We start from the raw sequence: 19,956 nt of genomic DNA, 5'->3' as shown, positions 1-19,956 counted from the left end.
TTATCTAACTTAAAGGATATTAAACAAACTCAAGATGGTATAGACATAATCATATCTTGTTATAAATTTCCTCTGTCTGGAGTTTTTGCTACAAAATTCCAAGCATTTAATTTATAAAGTAAAAATAACTTGAAAATATTTTTGTTTCACTATTAGCCCTGTTGCTGGAGCATTTTGATCAAGAATGCAGTAAAATAAGGAAATGTAAGCCACTCACTCCAGTTTCTTGTCCCCTTTCATTTAGCAGAGGTATGAGTTTGAAGGGAAAAGATCTGCTTTGGTTACCTACAAGATCCTTAAGTGCTACAGATGCACTGCCAATTAATCTGAAATGAAGTAAAAATCATTATTAGAATGCAAGTATACATCAAACAGAAGTTTCCTTTTCTTTTGCTAGTGTCTGTTAGTTGACCAAATAACTCCAGCCATGACTTGAAAACCCAAGACACAACAAAAGATCATTGCAAATGTTATCTGATGATTGTGTACTGCTAATTTGTATTTTCTGTTTCACTGCACTTAAATGTGCTGGTGTTCTTTACAGAAGACATAGCTTTAAGCTAAAAGAGGTTAAAAACCTAAATTCAAATAAATTTTATGTGTATTTTTGAAAATAATCTTCTGTATAACTTTCAACAACCATGTCACTTGTTTCAGCAACTGAATTCTCATTGCTAAACTAAAGGATGTAACACTTTTTTCCCCCTATATAGCTTTGCAAACTCTCAGATAAGAAGTAATGTATAAAAGCTAGATATGACACAGAGACAAAAAAAGACATACACAGATCTCTGTAATGAATACAATGAAACAGAACAAACGTAATCAATGTGCTTACTAGAGCCTTCAGAAAATTAATCTTCTTGCCTATACTCCACATTTTGGAACAGGTTCATATCCTTGCCTCTAAATTCTCAGAATGTTTTGATATGGCTCTAGAGAGGCCTACCAAAGGATACCCAGGGGATCTGACATGATGCAGTAGACTCTCCTGAGCTCCTTCTGCCTACTTTGGGACTGCATCTGTCATGCCCATCCTCTTCAAAAAAGTGAAAACTGCATGCACTTTTAACCTGAGAAACTTCTCCTAGGCAGAGTTTCTAACAGTGTGGCTGGCATTAGTCTCATGATATCTGGCACTGTATTTCCTTCCCATAGTATGTAGTAGCAGTTCACTCCCATACTGAAGTAGATTACTGGAATAACTGAGATTTTTGCTGGTGAAAAAACCCTAAAATAATTTCACCCTGTAAATATTACAAAGAACATGTCTTACAAACAAAATACCAGCTTTGCTGCCAAAGCAGAAAAAAGATCTGTACGCAGAGGACTTAACTGAGGTCCCTTTGAATACATTATATTGCTTTTTCATGGAGAAGCTAAGGATGCAAGGGCACTTTTTGACATGGAGCTACTCTCAGGTACTATGTCATGAGAACATAATTTACTTTTTGCAAACTACTTTAGGAAAGGTAAGTATAAAACATTAATTTCCTGCATATATAAATTCCAGGTATTACACATTACAACTTTTGTTTAGCTGTGCACAAAAAATAACTACACTTTCTGTTTGAATGACCTGTTAGAATTACTTTGGTGCTGTCACCTCCTCAGACAACTCTGCTTTCCCAGTTCATCTCACTCCTCCAATTCCAGTTGTCTTTTTGATAGTTTTGACTCACTACTCAAACCTTTCACTTCTGCCCCCCAAATTGCCAGAGGACAGTAATATTCCAGCTATGCCTCACATATTCATCACACAGAGGGAATGCGCTAGATGTGAAAAGCAGTTTAAGATCAGGCCATGCTGCAGAGGAAATGCATGAAGCTGTTCTAAACTTTAAGAGGACCATAACTGAAACTCTGATGCCATTTCTAACACCTGCCTCTCCTCCCTTTACTGAATGGACACCTGTATTCAGTATTGTAGTCTTGATCCAGTGTCCTTTAAAAAACTACTGAAATACATCTAGTTATTTCAGTGAGCATTAGATTAACCATAGGTACATTTTCACTTTTTACAAATTGTTGCAGAGCTGGGCGTTAGCTGAAACACTGACTCTACATATTTCTCAACTTTAGGGAGCTTAAGAAGCAATTTCTCCTGTTATGCAATCAAAATTGCATTCAACCCACATGACAAACCTAGATTTGGAACATTAGGTATACATGCAGTGGTCTTATTTATCCCTCTAACTGTAGTATTATTTGACATTGCTTATGATGTGATGTAGCAAAACTAGACACTAAAGAGTAAAGTCTACCTAGCTCAGGAAACAACAGCAGATGGTCTCTCTTAAACAGAAAGAGGGTTTATTTTTTCCCCTGTGGCTTCAACATTCCAAAAATTGGGGTTATATAGAAGTCAGGCAAGTCTGACATTACACACCAAAGAGAACATCTCCCTCTATATTTGACCAAACTTTTCTATGTAAAGAGCAGGTGCCATGCAGACAGACACTGATACTGTTCAACAGTCAAAGAAAAGCAGAAAAGGTTCATTCCATAACGACTGCAAATCCCAAAGCCATTAAGAGAGAAAAATATTGGGTAGCTTAATGCATTTTTCTCTTTATTACATAGCCTTCTAACATGGTAATAGCTTTGAAAGCAAGTATAATATAAGCAAATGGCAAACTATTCCTAAAACCTCATTTACACAACTGCATACTGAGAGAAACCAACTTCTCTTCACTTTTTCCTTCAATGCAAAATGAATCAATAAAAACTTTCAATTCCAAATATTCTTATTTTCCCCAAATCCTTCAACCGTGACTATGCTTTCCTTAACATCTGAGAATAACAGAGAGAAACATACATAGTTTCAGGTATCATAGAAGGGAAAAACCCAACAAGACTACCCAAAACCAGCTAGGCCAAATCTGATTCTGGAGAAAGGCAAAGAAAATCTTCTCCTCTGCACATTTGTAGAAAAATTTTGTAGACTTGTTCTTTTGATTTGATATGAGCTGGAGTGACTTACATTAACTGCAAAAAGAACTTCAGTTCAGAAGTCACGCAGTCTCAAATCCTCTGGATGACTTTTTCAGCAACCACACCCACCTATCCGGTGATATTAACTCAAGAACAGCTGTTCAACAGTAGTGCTTTTGAAATTTTCCAGCGTAAATTTCCATTTTTACATCTTCATCTGTCCTGTGCAAATGATAACTGTGTACACATTTGAATACATAGTATTCATTTTTAAAATTCTGACAACCTTCAGAAGACTGAAGAGGGAGTCGGTTACATAGACTACTTGTTTGTTACTAGTTGCCCCTTAAGTCCTTTGTTTCCCCCTCCTTTAACAGGCTGGGCAACAATAGTCTCCAGTATTTTTCCACTCTAGCAAGAGTAAGAAATCTAATATTCACCCTATACACTACCTTAGCCTACTTCTAAGCTTTAGGAATTTAGTCTTTTGCCTTCCCCAGAGTGGTCCTGTTTACTGGATTTGGGATGTTTCACCCCTCCCTTAGCAGAACCACAGAACTGATGAGTTTGGAAGGGACCACTCAAGATCATCTAGTCCATCCCCTCTGCTCAGTCAGAGTCAGCTAGAACAGGTTGCCCAGGACGATGTCCAGTTGGGTTTTGATCATACAGCTACTCAACAGCTGAAGTAATATTTTCAAATGTAACAAGGAATGCCTCAAGGTCATCACTAAGTCTCATCTTTGTCACTTATACAGGTCTTGGAGAAAGCCTTTCTCCTGAGATGCTTCTCTCATGTCTCTAATCTTTGGGCTAAGTCAGGTAAACCAAGTCAGCCAAGTCAGCAGCAGCTGTTGTGACAACACGTCCATTAACGGTTCATGGCTGTTTAATGCTTGGCTGCAAGGTCTGCTGCTATACTTGCTTCTGATATGTAACTAGACCCCCAGTTCTCTGCACGACTACTGTGAAGTTGCTGCATTCCTCTGAACTCTGAAGACTTTCTACCTTCAGGCAGGATTGCATGCAATCCCCCTCTGAAGTCATGACCTTCAAGGTGACAAGAAGTCCTTTCCTTCCAGCACAGCTGAAAAGACTTTGTCACCTATTCATCCTCAAAGGACACTGCTCTTTGCTGGAGCTCTTTCAGCTTTCTTCCTCTTCCCTAGGCAGACAACACTCGCCTGTTTAATTCCAGATCACACTGGTCTCTTGCCACCATCAAGTGGGATAGTTTCTGCTTTTGGAATACCTCAATACATCCTCTGACATTCATCAGCTCTTTTGGCAGTAGATAGCAAATGAGTATTGGCTTCTTAACTCTGCTTAAGTACCTTTTTTGCCATCCCCAAGACTTGTATGTGTATAGTGCCCAGTCAGCCAGCTCTCTTAAACTTTTCCAACTTTGCAGAAGTAAAGCAAAAAAACTGTCCTGCCACAAGCAGTTTAAACATTCTGGTCTACCACTGAATAAGATACCAAAGATAAATGCAAAGACCGTGGATTTTAAACCACTTCAAATCAGTACTAGGCCTATGATACTTTCCACCCCTGTAATCAAAGGGAAATACTTAGTTTATCAGCATTAAATCAATGAACTACTGATGACCAATTATTAAACACAGTGCTGCATTTGTGCCAAAGCTAATTAATCCGTTAGAGCTGTGGTTAGCACTTCCTGTTAGCTGCCCAAATAACCAAGAGAAGTGAAACTTCACACCCTTCTCTGGATCAGGAAATGCTAACTCACAGTACCAACCATTTTATTACTCCTCCTGTTTGAAGTTAGCAATTTATACTAAATTCTTTAGCATATCATGTCCTCCAGCTGCTTACATGCTACTTCTACTGGAAGCCCAGTGATTTTAATCTCCTGAGAGTCAAGTATTTAAATCCTTTTGACTTATTTTTAAGGGTTTATTTTGGCAGGGGTTTGTTTTCGCAGATGTTTATCTTGATTATTCTCATCAGCAAACTTGATCCCACACTGCAGTTACAATTGCTACACTCAACCTTTCTTTCTCAGTGTATATGTTCCATTACAGATTCTATGCTACAAGACCCAACACCCACCTTCTGTTATTTGTGCTGTGTTTTGAATTTTTATTAAGAGCAAACCAACTATTTTCATCTTCTTTAGTTATTTGATAATACTCTTTGCAAGAAAACACTCTAAAAAAGAAACAAAGCACGAGTACTATTTTGTGCGAGGCAGAAAACCCCAAAACTGAATCATAACCAGGCTGGACCTTGCAAACAACATATGCATGGAAAATATGCAACTATGCACAGCCACACTGATGCAGAAAAGAATCCACACAAAACGGTACAGCTGTAGGAGGATTCAAACAATCTAGAAGTTATTTAACTATGGAAAATACTTAAACATGATTAAATAATTTGCTGCACTGTTCATTTGTGGCTGCATTTTTCTGCTTGAGAAAAGGGTGCGCCCAATCTGGTTTTCCTCTGTGTCGCTAGGTTACTAACTATGCAAAGAACATGGGGAAACACATAATCTGAACTCTCTTTCAAAGAGAATGAAAATCACTTCATTCAGACACCACTAACTTCCTGTTAACATTTTTTTTCTTAACTTCACAGGGACAACTGAACTGGGGTTTTTTCTTTGTTTGTTTATTTTTTAACTGCATAAAGATTTGTGTTCTGAGAGTTTGAAGTCTTTCTACTAACAGTATTAGACATAATAGAAAACAGATGTGTTCTCTTTTCAAACATCTTCATGCTGGAAAATCTAGCTAAGCATGGATCATATGAGTCCTCTCCAGTTTATTCCTATGATGGTCTGTCTGCGTACATGTCAGTGTGGTTTGCTTTATTTATCTTTTCCACTGACTGTGTCTTTTTACCATGAAGAGCACTCATTTAATCTATCTACAAAAGTTTAGTGATCCTGTAAATGAAGCAGTAAATTCTATCTCCAGTAAAAAAGAAACAGAAAAATATTCAAATGTTCTTTCAGGGTTGGTTTGTAAATGCCAAAGCAATGAGTTAAGTGTTTTGGCACAGTGTAAAACCAGAGTAACATCCACTGTGCTCTTCCTCCTGCAGCAGTATAAGAATGGGCTAGATCAACAGCTATGTAAGTTTCTAGTTGTAAAAAATCATGGGTTATATTGCAATCTTCTGCTCTGTTGTTCTAGAGGGGAGTATGGGTTCTGTAGTTACCTCTTAGGTGCAGCAACAGACCAGGTGCCCAGAAGTAGTTAGGAGTAGCACTGCATGGAGCAGCAGAGTGTGTATTGGCTAGGAGCTTTGTGAGTGAGCAGCCAGAGAGAGAGCTGGGTTGAGAACACATTGTTCTGCTTCTAGCCTACACTGCAGCAAAGAACTGTGGCAGAATGTTTGAGCAAAAGTTGTATCTACCTTGAAGATAACAACAGCAATCCCCATTGCTTATTTTCCTCCAGAAGAGAGAAAATAAAGTCAAAGCCACAGTGTAGTTTCTTCTCAGTGCTCTTTCTCAGGCAACACAGTCCCATAGATGTACCCTTTACACTCAAAAACTAAATCCCAATTCAGTCTAGACTTTAAAGTAAAATATATAAAAACATGAACCTCTAAAGGAAAGATTATTGATTAATACTCAGATCCCACTTAGCTTAAACACCAGATACACCTCCCAGGTTAATGGGTCTACTCATGAATGATGTCAAAAGCACATGGCAAACCCTGGGTTTCTGAAATAATGGGCCTTTACCTCTGAAAGACTTCAGTTCAGTTAACCACATAAAATTTACAAGTAAAAATTATTACAATATTGTCCAGCCCTCTCTCCGTTCCCCCCCCTCCCCCCGCCTTTTTTTAAAAAAACTGTCATTATAATAGCTCTCAGTAGTAAGGACCTTAGGTAGGCCTTGTACTCCATCTTTGAGTGTCATTTGCACACTCTTCCACCAAGCATCTTTTTGGAATGCTGCAGCACTGCAGGCATGTATCTAATTATAGACTTCTTCTTAAGTATTAAAGAGGATACTGTGAAAGAATTGCAAAACTGGGATATGGCAGTCCTAAATCTCTCTCAAACTCAGTATTAGTCAATAGAATCAGTAACTCTATAGAAACACAGGTTATGCATACATGCATGTTAATATGTGAGAAACTTACTCCATGCTCTCTCTTTCATATGCTCCTTTGTCTAAATGTGAATGTTCGTTAATACCAAATCTCTTCTGCTGTTACAGTGCTTTGTGTCTTTAAACGAAATCCAAGATGACATTTCCTATTATCTTGTTACAGTCAGGAAGCCTACTCATGTGTCCCACTTCTCAGCCCCTTATCCTATTTCCCTGCCAACAGCCCTTCCAAACACATCACATGCTGCAAATATGTGGCAGTTATTGAGGATTTATTTTCAAAGAGCATTACTTGGAAGGTTTTGCTCTATCTTTGGTATGGACTACACATATTTTTGCACAGCTCCATACATGGAAGTTACTTTCCCAAAGAATTTTACTGGTTCATTTTTTTAAATTGTACGCAGAATAAGTAAGTGGTGCTGCATAAACCAGTGCATAAACCCAAGCAAAACAAACAGGCATTTGCACAAGCTGGGGGTTAAGCACTACATATATGAGTCCAGATGATATTTACAAATACAGTTTGAAAAAAACCCAACACATGCCTTCTTAGCTTTGAGCCCATGTACAGAGTGAAACATTTTAGGGGCTTCAGATAAGCACTTTCCTTTATTTTCTGATATGTTATAAAATCCATCACAACATTCTGATTACTGGCAAGCTTTCCTATATCAAGTTCTGGGATTTCTGGGATTTCCCTAAAGCCAGAGGCATGCAACATATTCCTGCTTTACTGACCTACAGAAATCTCAGGAATGAGAGATCTGAGGGCATCGGCTTGACTAACAGTGATTTTATGACAGAGCTGTTGGAGTATTGTAAAAACCTGAATTCACATATTGGGAGGAGGCAGAAAGTAGTAAAGAAAAGCTAACAATGGAAGTGGACTACTATCAATAAATATGAATGTATGCCTAGCTCAGTGTCACAAAACATCCAAACTTGCCACACAAAAAAAAAAAAGGGGGGGGGGGGGAAGAAGATGATATCATACTCCCTTTCAAAATAGCAACAGCCAACACTACTTGGCATTGACAGAAAAGAGGGAGCATGGGAGTGCAGCAAACAGAGAAATAGATCCTTGTTTAAAAGCTAGGACTTTATACAAAGAAGTAGGGAAATGGCATCTAATTTTTCATAAGCTGTTGTTTTTTCTGCACAGATTAAAAAAAATAATATCTGAATAATGCTTGTCCAAATGTATATATTTACCTTTTTAGACAAAAATCCTATGATTTAAGCAGGGATAGGCAGAAGATCTTAACCACTGTGGGACAGCTAAAGACTAAACACATTGATGAAGCTTTATCTTGTGTGTGTTAAGAAAGAACTGCTAGACTTTGCCAGAGCTTTTAGTACAAGCATGTTTCAACACAAAACAATACACTCTATCCCTGCTGCAGATTATCTAAAAGAAAAGCTTTCCAATTAGCTTGCCACCACCCAAGACCTTACCCTTTTCCTGCAGGTGATTTCAGGGACCAGGTTTATTTCTGTGTGATGAGTCATAAACAAATGGCATGCAGAACACAAAAGGTTGCTAACAATTTCAACCGGTAATTTATGTCTTCTTCGTTGAAATGATCTGCATGCATTGCTTTAAAGTATCCTGTACACCTCCAATTCTGATATTAAATTGAAGCTTAAATCGTACAAAATTCTAGATACTTTTTTTTTTAAAATCTCTATCATCTTATGTTCAGAACCACATAAAATTTGTTAGAGTCTGTGTTATGTATTTGTTTCATCACAAATACAGCAGGAACTTCAAAGTCCAGGTCAAAATGACAAAAAGCACCCTCCAGCTTTACTAAAGTTTATATAGTATACTTTTTAATAGAATGTGAATTAATTGAATTCTAGTGCTCCCACATATACCATTTTAATTTTTCATGGCAACAATTTTTAAATTTTTTTCAATGGCCACAGTCAAAAGATCCTATCAACTCAATTCACAGGAACAAATCTATTCTTATTAAAAAAAAAAAGTTTGAAAAATACAAAGATTACTCTTAAAAGTTAGTTGAACAAGACACCTTAATTACTTTTATGTTTGCTTATTACATGTTCCTGTTCTGTAGGAGTATAAACCTACAAAAAATGTTTAAATGCCAACATGGGACACCTGACAGCATTTCACTATTCTATAACTTTTTATAATGTCACCTCCTTTTATATAAGATAGAAGCCTCAATTCAAGGTGGCTCCTTTCTCAGTGTCTTCAACAGGACGACTAAACTAAAAAAAAAATTAAAAAAAAAATCATTTACAGAAAATCATACACTCTCTGCATCTTTTCTGCTGTAATTACTTCATGTGTAGAAAAATTAGACATGTTTGTCATTTTTTAGTTGAAGGAAATCTATTTGTTTTGTGTGATATCCTTCCAGGCACACATAGATATAGCTACTGTTTGTTATCTTCAGTTCTCTAAAATTAATACTAAAACCTGATTTTGTCAAAACTAAATCTAAGCATCTTACTACTACATGAAGAAATTTTTGGCTGAGCACTGAGGAATCAACAAAAAACTGTACAAATGAAACTGTCCTTTAACCTCTCACAAATGAAAAAAAAAGACCATACACAAAAAGATCTGCAGCCTTAGATCCCATGATACTTGATTTTTAGATATCTGAAAAATGAAGAACCCAATTTTAGGTATCTAGGTGCTGTACATACTGCAGTGGTAGAGTTTAGACTTTTACAGTAAGATTCAAGCCTATCCACATGCACTAACAGTACTAACCAACCAGAAATGGTGCAGGAGGGAAAGAGGCTTAAATTCCTGCATGTTAGGGACATCATGAAAATGGGTGTTTCAATCTACTGCAGACCTAAACTGTAAATCCTTTACTGATAGTAGGAGCCTCTGCCTTTCCTTTCCAAGAAATGAATGTCAGAAAAGGCAATTCTCAGTGGCCTCCCACCTCATTTTTATAAGTCTCAAGTCCTCTAAGGAATGGGAAACTAGATATCCATTTTCTTCTGCTGCTGAGGTTATTCAATTTACTTTCCACAGAAGACTCTCTTAATACCAAACTACATATTTTCTTTAAACAAACCCAACAAACCAAAACAAAACCACCAAACAAAGAAAAAACCCTCAATCCATTTTTAAACAATGTTTTTAAAATATAACCAGAAGAGGAGGTAGCAACAGCATTGGTAATCTTCCATATACGTAACAAGCCTGAGGTTTGTAACACCCAGCCAACAACTGCAGACAGATTCATTTCCCTACTCACTGTGAGAGAATTTACTCTCACACCTGACATTGAAAAAGAGTTCTGCAAGCTGATCTTGGGGAAGTTACTTTTGTTTTCAGGTTCAAGCTTTTTAATGACCATGCAGAGAACTCATGATTCATTGGGCCAGGAATAGTACAGTAGGAACATGACATTTCATAGACCCCCCTAGCAAGGACACTCAAGACAACAGAAACCCAGATTCCATTCCCAAGACAGTTTTTGTATTTTATTCAACATACTTATCCTGATGACTAAGTCAGTCTTCCAGGAGATGAGTCTAGGACTTCAATCCCTCCAGACAAGATAGAAAATTGAACTTAGGCTTCCCCTCTTCCTAGGCAAGCCTTAAAGAAGTGATGTAAAACATAGCCTCTCAGGGAGATTTTTAAAGATGGTTAAGGGCTTTAACTGCATTTTGTAATTTTTGATGGTTTGCGTTAGCTGTGCTCTGAGAATGCCAATTACGAGTTCTTCAGAACTACTTTCTGGACACTTATTATGTATAGTAGTCTTGGGTACTGCCCTGCACCATTCTGCAAGATGACAACCTGCACCATGTATCTGTAATGGCATAAATCTAGTTACACAAGGACCTTTATTACAAGTGAAATATGGCAGCTGTGGTTTTCAAATTACAGTAATAGGTGAAGGGATGTGTATTTTACCCAAATTCTGCTTTAAATGCCTAAAATATTCCTTGAATTTAGCTTCAGCACATCTAAAATTAAGCATAAAAAGAAAGCTGGCACTGTGCTTCAAAGTAACAATCCAACGGGTGAGGGATGGAAAGCCCACTGGCTTATAGGCTACAAGTAGGTATTACATCAGAAACCATCTAATTGCATTCATCGTTTCTCTACAGCAACTATCAGTTCCATTTTTTCCCTGCACTTCTGTATTGAAAGTTGTGCTTAATACTGGAAAAAAAAGACAACATACTTGTTTTGCCCAATTGTTTCAAAATCCTTCACAATAATTGTCAGGGAAGATGAATTATCCAAAGCAATTCCTTTCAAGTCAAATTCAAGAATCTGAACAAAAAAACAGAGTAAACCCAAATTATAATTACAAGTCATGTGTAAATTAACAGCAGAGTAGCATATACAACAAAATTGTTTAGAAATAAATTTTGCTTTTAGTGAGAGACAGACCAGACCAGCTTCCATTTGCAAAAGCAAAGTTAAAAATCTGGGAACATGCTCATAGCACATTCTTGATTTGCTAGTTACTAGTTAACAACAACAGAAAAAGAACTATATTGTTTAATACTGAGCCATAACCTCTTCTGGAGTTCTACATTCTCACACTAACGTAAGTATTTTCTTATCATTTATAAGATCTGATACTATTCCCCTGCAATACTGGTTAAAGTCAGCTGCTGTTGAATTTAGACAAATATTTGTAGGTTCCCTTTCTTTATACTCCTAATTACAAAATGTAAGAATAATCTTTTAACTTTCATTTCTGGTTGTGAAAAAACATTACCAAGAAAACATTTTCCCAAAGGAAAACATTACTGAAGATGCAAAATAGGACCAGTCCTACAAATAAACCATGAGGAAGTTCAGTACATGATTCATTCTAATTCTGTAGGGTTTTCTCCTAGTATGTAATAAAGGATCCAGTTATGTTCCCATACATGTGGCTAAGCAATGGCTGAATATCATTTGGTCCAAAGTAAGAGGGAACAAAACTAGGCCACAAACTCACCAGATATCCATCTACTTTTACCTAAAAACATTACTTAATGAATTGAAACATGGCGCAAGATGAATCCATTCACCTGCATTTACTAACACCTTGAAAGAACACCTATCACTAGTTCCTAACTGATATTCACTGATGTAGAAATTGACTTACCAATTTTACAAGCATTTTGTCTTAAAAAAGACCAAGAACTGATTTTAAAATAATTACCTCATTCCAAACAGGATTAAGTTCACTGTCAATTTTCTTTGTTTTCTTTTTTTCATCTGCAAATACAAACAAAGTGTGATTATCTGTTTTTGCTAAAGCACTACACAAATATCATAATTTTTCCTTTCACTTTTCAAAAGAACGTGTGAGCTTTAAACCAAATGTTCCAATTCTTTTTGCCTCTTCCAGTAGCTGCACATTTTACAATCCAAATATCTCCCAGGCAATTTTAGTAGTTGAGGCTTTCTATTCTGTTTTGTTTAAGCATAGCTAGATGTATTCCCAAAAAGCAAAATTAGTTCAGGTTTCTCAACCTTTTATAACCCTTGACTACAACTTCAGTAATGATGCAAGAAGACAGACTAAAAGACTTGAATACATCAAACCAAACAGTAACCTCAAAGTGATGAACTTCAGTAGTAAAGAAAATGTGTTACACATTTACCATATCTGAGTTACAAAATACTTGTGTTTAGCTCTGAAGTAAAATCACTTGAGGAAAAAAAAATCTTAAGAAGGTATGCTTACAGTGTCAGCACTTTCTGCTTTAAATGAGCAAATATGAGCAGAAATACATATGCAGGTAAGTGAAATTGCAGTCCTTCCTGAAAAAAAATGGTTTCCAGAGGTTATGCAGATCATTTCACTGACATTTACTGTAGCCTAAAAATTACAATTTTTCCATACTTCATGGTAAAATTTGCATTTGGTTAACCTACAAATCATGGGAGTGTGGGGTGTGGTGTAAATTATATCTAGTGTGGCATTTGAATTCAAGTTCCTTCTCCTGAGAGGAATAATACAACTCAAGTGTTGAAGAGGCCCTTTGCAGGCCCCCCTCACCTACTAAAAAAGGAAACAAAATTCTGTTCTTAAAACAGGTTCAAAGAAAGTAACATGCCACAGCTTTATTTTTACTTTTTAGTTGCACTATATGTATACAGCTCTGATGGAGAACAAGTCTTGACATGACACTCAGTAGCACAAAAGAACACTGGCAAACACGCAGCTGTCTAAAGAGAAATTATATAGTGATAACAAATGAGTATATTTAAGTACAGGCAGTAAACTAACTGCTGATCTCAACCATAAGAAAGCTAAGTTTCAGATGCTCTCCTTGTATTTAAGGACTACAGCACAGGTAATAGCATTTTTATTATTTGCAAGTCATGGCTATACTTTGCCAGGAAAACACTGCAAAGGCGTGGGAAGCAAGAGTAAAGATAGGCCACATGGGCTAGTTCATATATACACTATTCAAGCAGTAGACTGTGGTGGCTCTTTTTATTGTATGAGAGGGGGATGTACTGAAAGAAAAAAAAGTCAGCCCATACGGCAAATTGCGAGAACTGACTCACATTTATGTAACAGGAATTGTCTACAATTTATACAGGATATTGACTCACATCGTACCACAAAGGAAAGGGCATTCATAACATACCATGCTGTGGACTTGCATATTGCAGAACAAAGAACTAATTAACATGGTAGTAAGAGAAATTCAACTTCACGTTATCTAACAGGAGACAAAGCATTTTCAAAACTGAATATCCCAGAACATCTGGGGTTTGGCACTGGGACTCCAGGTCCCCCTACAAATAGGAGCTGAGAGTCAGGGAAAAATGTTCTCAGTGCTGGTGAAAAAAGGAACAGTTGCAGCTGTTTGTAAAGGAGATAATGAATCACAGACCTGATCCTGATGGAACTAATGGATAAAAGTCCTATGATCCCTGCCTAAGCTCAAATGTAACTCTGTAAGGTAAGGAAAGCCCTGGCTTGAACAACAGTCAAAACAGTTCTTGACAAGGAGTAAAATTTTCCACTCTGGACTATCTGTTTTCATAAAAACAAGAGCAAGATCTATGATTCCACTAACAATATCCATATTCTAGATTACACTAAGAAAAAATCTTCATGTGTTACGCATTTGTCTGAAAGTTGGATGAAAAACACTGGGAAACATTGGGTTTTAGTTGTAATTTTAATCAGTCTGAGTGTAGCATTCAAATTCCTCAAGCATTTATTTTGCATATATTTTCTTCAGTTCACTGACTTTCATTTTATTACAGCTTTTATCATTCTTTTAATGCACTGGGGTTTTTTTGTTTGTTTTTTAAACTGTTGGCAAAGAGCTTTCTTCTTCCCACCAAAAAAATCTTTACCAAGCAGGGTAAGATGGACTGTCCAGTTTATTCCAGGAGCTCACATAAGTTTCAGGTCTTCAGGCTGCTGTCCTCTACTGGTAATGAATCCAGCTACAGTAGCCAAGACTGTAAACCACATGAGGATAAACTGTAAGATAGGGCCAGCCATCATTTTTAGTTTGGCCCTACCAAGAAATAGGAGTAAGAAATGATAATGGATACTGGTAGGACACCCTATAGACTTGTTTCTTTAAAAACTAACTACAATAACCTTGGTACTGTAGAATAAATCATTATTTGCTTTATCTTGATAGAGGCATTATACTACAACATGTTGTTTAATAAACTCAACTGGAAATGAATGTAATAAGAACTTGGTGATAGTCAATGACATTACACTGTTCAAAAAAATGCATTCAAGATGAGCTTTTAAATAATAACTGTTCTATCATCAGAAAGACAATTATAGTGCTGCAAACCAACCAATTTTTACATCTTAATTTTTTTCTATTATAACTAGCATTTTGATCAGTTCCAGCAGGTGAGGAATAGCAGAAGCAAACATTATCTTTTAGAACAGTCTTAAGTCTAAGATTAAAGAGATAGTCACATTTCAGTTAAGTTTTCCATTAAACTTTTGTGAATGAAGAATTAAGATTGCACAGTGGCAGCAACTGCAGGATCAAACAGGCAGGCCTTCAAAAAACCAGGAAATTAAACTTAGGGTAATTTAATTCTCTGCAAAACAGAAAATATAAATTTAGTGAATAATTACCCTTTAATACTCTTTTCTTTCACACACTGAAATATAAACTAACATAGCTATGAACTACTGCAGGCCTGCTGGAAAGCTCTTAGATTAAGCACAAATAGAAAAAGAAATTTTATTCAAGTTGGCCCAATCTAACTGAATGCCATTTCACATCAGTTTTTAGTGTATAAAGATGAATGAGGCAGTCAAAAGGAATGATCAAAGCACTAAATGTCCTAGTATTGACTGCACATATAAGCAATTTTGTCAACTTTTACACCCAAAGACAAGAATCTGACACATTCCTCTCCAGTTTGGTATATCTGACAAAGCAAAAGAATTATACTGGTTTAATCATTACCACTTAGCACCGCTTCAGCAAATGGCAAAACTTTTTCATATTAATTTGACTAATAATCTGTCTCACGTAGAGTGACGATGAACTCAGAATTCTGCAGTAACAGCACCCTGTTCCAGACAGCAATACTCGTTTACTCTCAGGGTGTAGTTCTCTTTGAACAGTGAGCTGTTCCTAAAGTAAATAAAAGTTCTGTCCCACTGGACTGAACATAAATGTGCAAAAAAAGTCAAATGCCTGCACAAACCCCCTCTATTCTAAGTAAGATATCACAACAGAAACAGCTGCGTATTTCCTCTTATTATGTACCTAATACATGTCACTATTAATTGTACTGACTGTATAATCTATAACTAGCTTAGTTATACAAATTTGATGAAGTCTATTCTGTACATATATGAAACTATACTAACATATATGTGTTAACATATAGTGTTTGCAAAGTCACTTACATACTAACAGTTGTAGGATCATGGCCTTTTTCTTCACAGCATAGCTGTAAGGGTCTAATCCTGAGAGATACTGTGTGTTTTTACTTAAGTCTTAAATCTACTGAACCTGACATCAGCAAAGGCTATGTAAATTACAGTTTGAAAAAGCTAACGAACTGTTTAATGAAATGTCAACTTCCACAGCAATTTTCTGTCAAATGAGTGCTGTTCTCTAGGACTTCTCCAAGAATACTCCAGAGTCAAACAAGAACATGAAAATATACTGCAGGGCTATGGCCAAAGTCCTGGAAATGCCTGAGTTTTTCCCAGTCTGGAAAATAAACTCCCAATTGTGTTTTTTATGTCCCCCAGGAGCTACAGTGGGTATGGACTACTGTTAAAGACTGCTGCCCTTTGACATACACCTTCCCCAAAATAAGACTGATTTCCCACCTCTACACACTGTAACAGGGTGAGGAGAAACAGGCTGTATATAAAAAACATCTATAAACAGCCAGAAGTTCAACATATTTCAGGTATGATCCCTACGCCCTTGCCCCTGGCAACCAGGTACTCCACTTACAAATTAAATCAGAGCTGCTCAATATCTGGCAAAAGCCTGATATTTTCTGCCCCCCCCCCCCCCCCCCCGAATGACTGGACAGAAAGCAAAAAAATCAGACCGTGGGTATGTAGTAAAACCACATAAAAAGTAGTGGCAGGTATAATGAGAAATATCCAACTAAAAAACTGTCACAATTATGAAGTTGTCTTTAAGACAATGGTTAAGAATGTTTGTGAACGTTAAAAATCCCAGTTGTAGCACATAAAGGACAAAAATAATCTAATTCCTTTAGTGTCTGTTGCCCAATCCGTGTTTGGATAACTGAAGGACTGAGAAACAAATCCAGCAATGCAGAAGAAAAAATAAAAATCTGTAACTTATATTCATCAGGTAAAACTGAATTGCATTAGAGTACACAGAACAAAAGATTGCAATGAGGAATTAAACAGACACTTAAGGCATAAAGAAGTGAAGGCATAAACCAACCCTGGAGCATGAAAACTGCAGGAACAGAGGTAACACAGAAAGGCAAAACTGTGACAGGAAAGCAAAGGGAAAGACAGGGAACTGAAAAGAGAATATGAATGCTTAAGAAGCAGCAGAAACAAATGGAACAAACCAGAGAAATTATAGTACAACAGTTACAGCACTTTTTGCAGGCAAATAAAATAATTTTTTAAGGATTAGCAAATTCTGAAAGCTACTGAGACAGGCTCAGCCACTTGCCCTAACACACAGAGGGGTAAAAAAAACAAACTTGAAAAAGAGGAGGAAAAGAAAGGAAATGGAATGATATCACATCTTTCTGATGCTGAAATAAAATATCAGAAAACTTTATGAAGTTAAGATACTGGACGTGCACTACCTTGTCCTTTTCCAGCCTCCAGCAAAATATCATGATTTCATATTCGGTTTCTAAAAGTGACAAACTCCTGCAATGATTTTTCATATTTTAGGAAATAACCATTTCCATTTCAGTGCACGGTTAGGAAACCAGGTCACCAGGAATTAAGATGACTGTTTGTCACAGTTTGGTTTAACGTATTACATGATCCAAAATTGCTTGGAGGTTTCTGCACCTTAAAGATAAACCAATACTTGAAATCAAGTTCCTTTAGTCTAGCCAAATGAGGAAATGATGGCAACAGGTAAAATATGCTGTAAAATATAATTAGCTTTACATATAAATGTTAATTTTATCACACTGTTTTCTCCTTCTCCCATATGTATCTGATGAGCAATGAAAGTGTAAAATGGGGTTTCCTTCCTAAATCTTTATTTTAAATTAAATACACTCAACAGGCAAAATTTTAAAGTGCAATTCAGTTTGTAAAAAAAACCAACAAACCAACAACAAAAACCCAACAAAAAACCCACAAAACAAACCCAAACACCTTCAGTAATGTACTGATTTTCAAGATACTGGTAATAACAATAAACCAGTCACAATAAAAATTGACGTAACAGTGAGCAGCTCCTGTTGCAAAGTAATCAAGACAGAGGAATGATTTTTTCAGATGAAAACCAAGGTAATCTACAATACCAGAATTAAAAGTGGATTTATCTATGCAGTTAGATTTGGGTTTTTAAAGCAAAGGTCTAAATCTTTGCAAAAGCTTGTAAAACGCAGATCCTGAAACAGAAGCACCGCTGGCCAGAAAAGACAGATGCACTCCACTCAGTTCAAACTTCATTCAGGTAACTCCTGGCTAATTAAAAAGTCTTCCCTAAAGTTACATCAGACGTAACTTCAGCAAAACATGTTTTCACAGATTTTCAAATACTTAACATAGAGCACTATCCTTCAGAAAACCTCCTCCCTGAGTACATTTATGATAGTTTTCCTTACCTTTAAAAATAACAGAAACAATAGGATCTGGTTTCCCAAACTTGGTTTTAGGGATATTGGTAGCAGATTCCACAATCACCCGAAGCATTGTTTCCCGTCTTGACTAAACGTCGATTGTTACGAAAGAAATTCAAGGAAGTCTTAAATTTCAAACTCCTCAACTTCTGGACTGAAATGCTAGCAGGAAGAGGAGGCAGGGAATAGCTGGTTTACAGTAAAGAAGGTCTATGGGTGGATCTATGACAAGACTCACTACTGAAGGCTACGAAAAAAAAAAGAAGTACCTGTAAATTGACACCAAGTTCTGCGTTGCTGCACAAAAGAGCTCTCGTTAGTGAAATCCAGTTACAGAAAGGGCACAGTGTAAAAACGAGTGCAGGTTTGGGGTTTTTTTTTTATGCTTTTATTCTTAAGCTGTGTGATAAGCCTCTCGTAAATAACCGAGGCAAAAAATAAGCATAAGCAACATGAACATTAAACACAAGTCCAGTCCTCAAGATACATCACATCTGCCTCTTGGTATACCAAGGTATTACATTTCACGATAGTTTATATTTTTTTTCCTCTTAATTTTTAGAACTTCACTGTTTTTAGCTCGCCTCCGTGTCAGTGTATAATCACAAACATACGGTCTTCAAAAATGGTTTAAGTGCTCCCTCTTCAGTTTGTGCTCTGGAACAACTACGTTTTACAGAATACTACAGGGTCCGCATTTAACACTTAGTAGATCTCTTGAGAAATTATTAACATCTACACGCATAAAGAAAGAATAATTAAGGAAATACGTGCAAAACATGTGAGAAGATACTCTGTATTGTTTGGAAGCCTATAAATATTTTGTCTTAACATAAATACATGCAGTAGAATGCACTAAAACAAAACTAATTAAAACTTACATATTTAAGTAAAAAGAAGCCTTTGCTCTAAGCTACCCAGTGTTCAGCTTTACAGCGGTTTTTCTCAGCTGCAGACCAGATGTAAAAAACACAAGTGGTGCACAGTACCACTGCAAAATATGTTTTTAAGTAGAGATGAGGGGAAGCCAGGAAGGTGGAGCAAAATGAGTCACATGTGGACAAAGTTCAGCCTAGTCTTTTACATGCTCACAGAACTATCCTAGCTTATTACTTCTGAAACAAAGATGGACCTTGCTTCCTTTCTAAAATTATGAGATTTGGTGTAGCTGAAGAAGAGGATTTCTGAGGAAAGAAAAGGTAATCCACAGCCAACATGTTCAGGAGGGAACGAAGATAAAGACACGCAAGACGCAGCACTGAGAGGACCCAGAAGACTTGGCTGAAGCATCATGGCGGGTTGTTCCCTTCCCCCCCCAGTCCCGCACAAGTCCCCCAGCTGGCCCACGGCCAGAGGCACAGGACAGGCTTGCTGCCCCAGGCAGCTGGTAGCCACTGCCCCCCCCCCCCCCGAGCCTGAACAGCACGTCGACTAAAGCCTCGTGCAGGGTGGGCGAGACACCCGCCGGGAAGAAAGATGGGGTGCCCACTTGCCACGGCCCCTCCTTCTACAGCCGCCCTTCCACAACGCAGCGGAAATCCCCTCGGGGGGGAATTAATTACGGCCTCGCGAAGGGGAAACAACCGCCGCCCCAGCCCGCTCCGAAGGGCCCGGCCGCCCCAGGCCAGCCCTCGCCTCACG

General features: G+C 37.3%; 1 protein-coding gene across 4 annotated transcripts in view; it reads right to left on the bottom strand.

Annotated features, from left to right (window-relative positions):
• The window catches only part of MYOF (myoferlin), a 72,736-nt gene extending 54,246 nt beyond the window's left edge, over positions 1 to 18,490 (bottom strand). For 2 of the 4 annotated variants that reach the window (XM_049810363.1, XM_049810365.1), the window contains exons 1-4: positions 18,301 to 18,485; positions 12,203 to 12,258; positions 11,225 to 11,316; positions 218 to 326 (exon numbers count right to left, since the gene is read on the bottom strand). In XM_049810363.1, coding sequence (XP_049666320.1) covers positions 218 to 326; positions 11,225 to 11,316; positions 12,203 to 12,258; positions 18,301 to 18,388 — 345 coding nt within the window. In that variant the 5' untranslated portion in view covers positions 18,389 to 18,485. Of the gene's footprint in view, positions 1 to 217; positions 327 to 11,224; positions 11,317 to 12,202; positions 12,259 to 18,300 lie in introns of all 4 variants that reach the window. The other 2 variants (XR_007507283.1, XM_049810366.1) reach the window with 2 other exon arrangements.
• Positions 18,491 to 19,956: the final 1,466 nt, after the last annotated feature.

This window comes from Accipiter gentilis, chromosome 9, assembly GCF_929443795.1.
Source record: "Accipiter gentilis chromosome 9, bAccGen1.1, whole genome shotgun sequence".
In the NCBI taxonomy this organism is placed as follows: domain Eukaryota; kingdom Metazoa; phylum Chordata; class Aves; order Accipitriformes; family Accipitridae; genus Astur; species Astur gentilis.
This window is presented reverse-complemented; position numbering and strand designations above follow the sequence as displayed.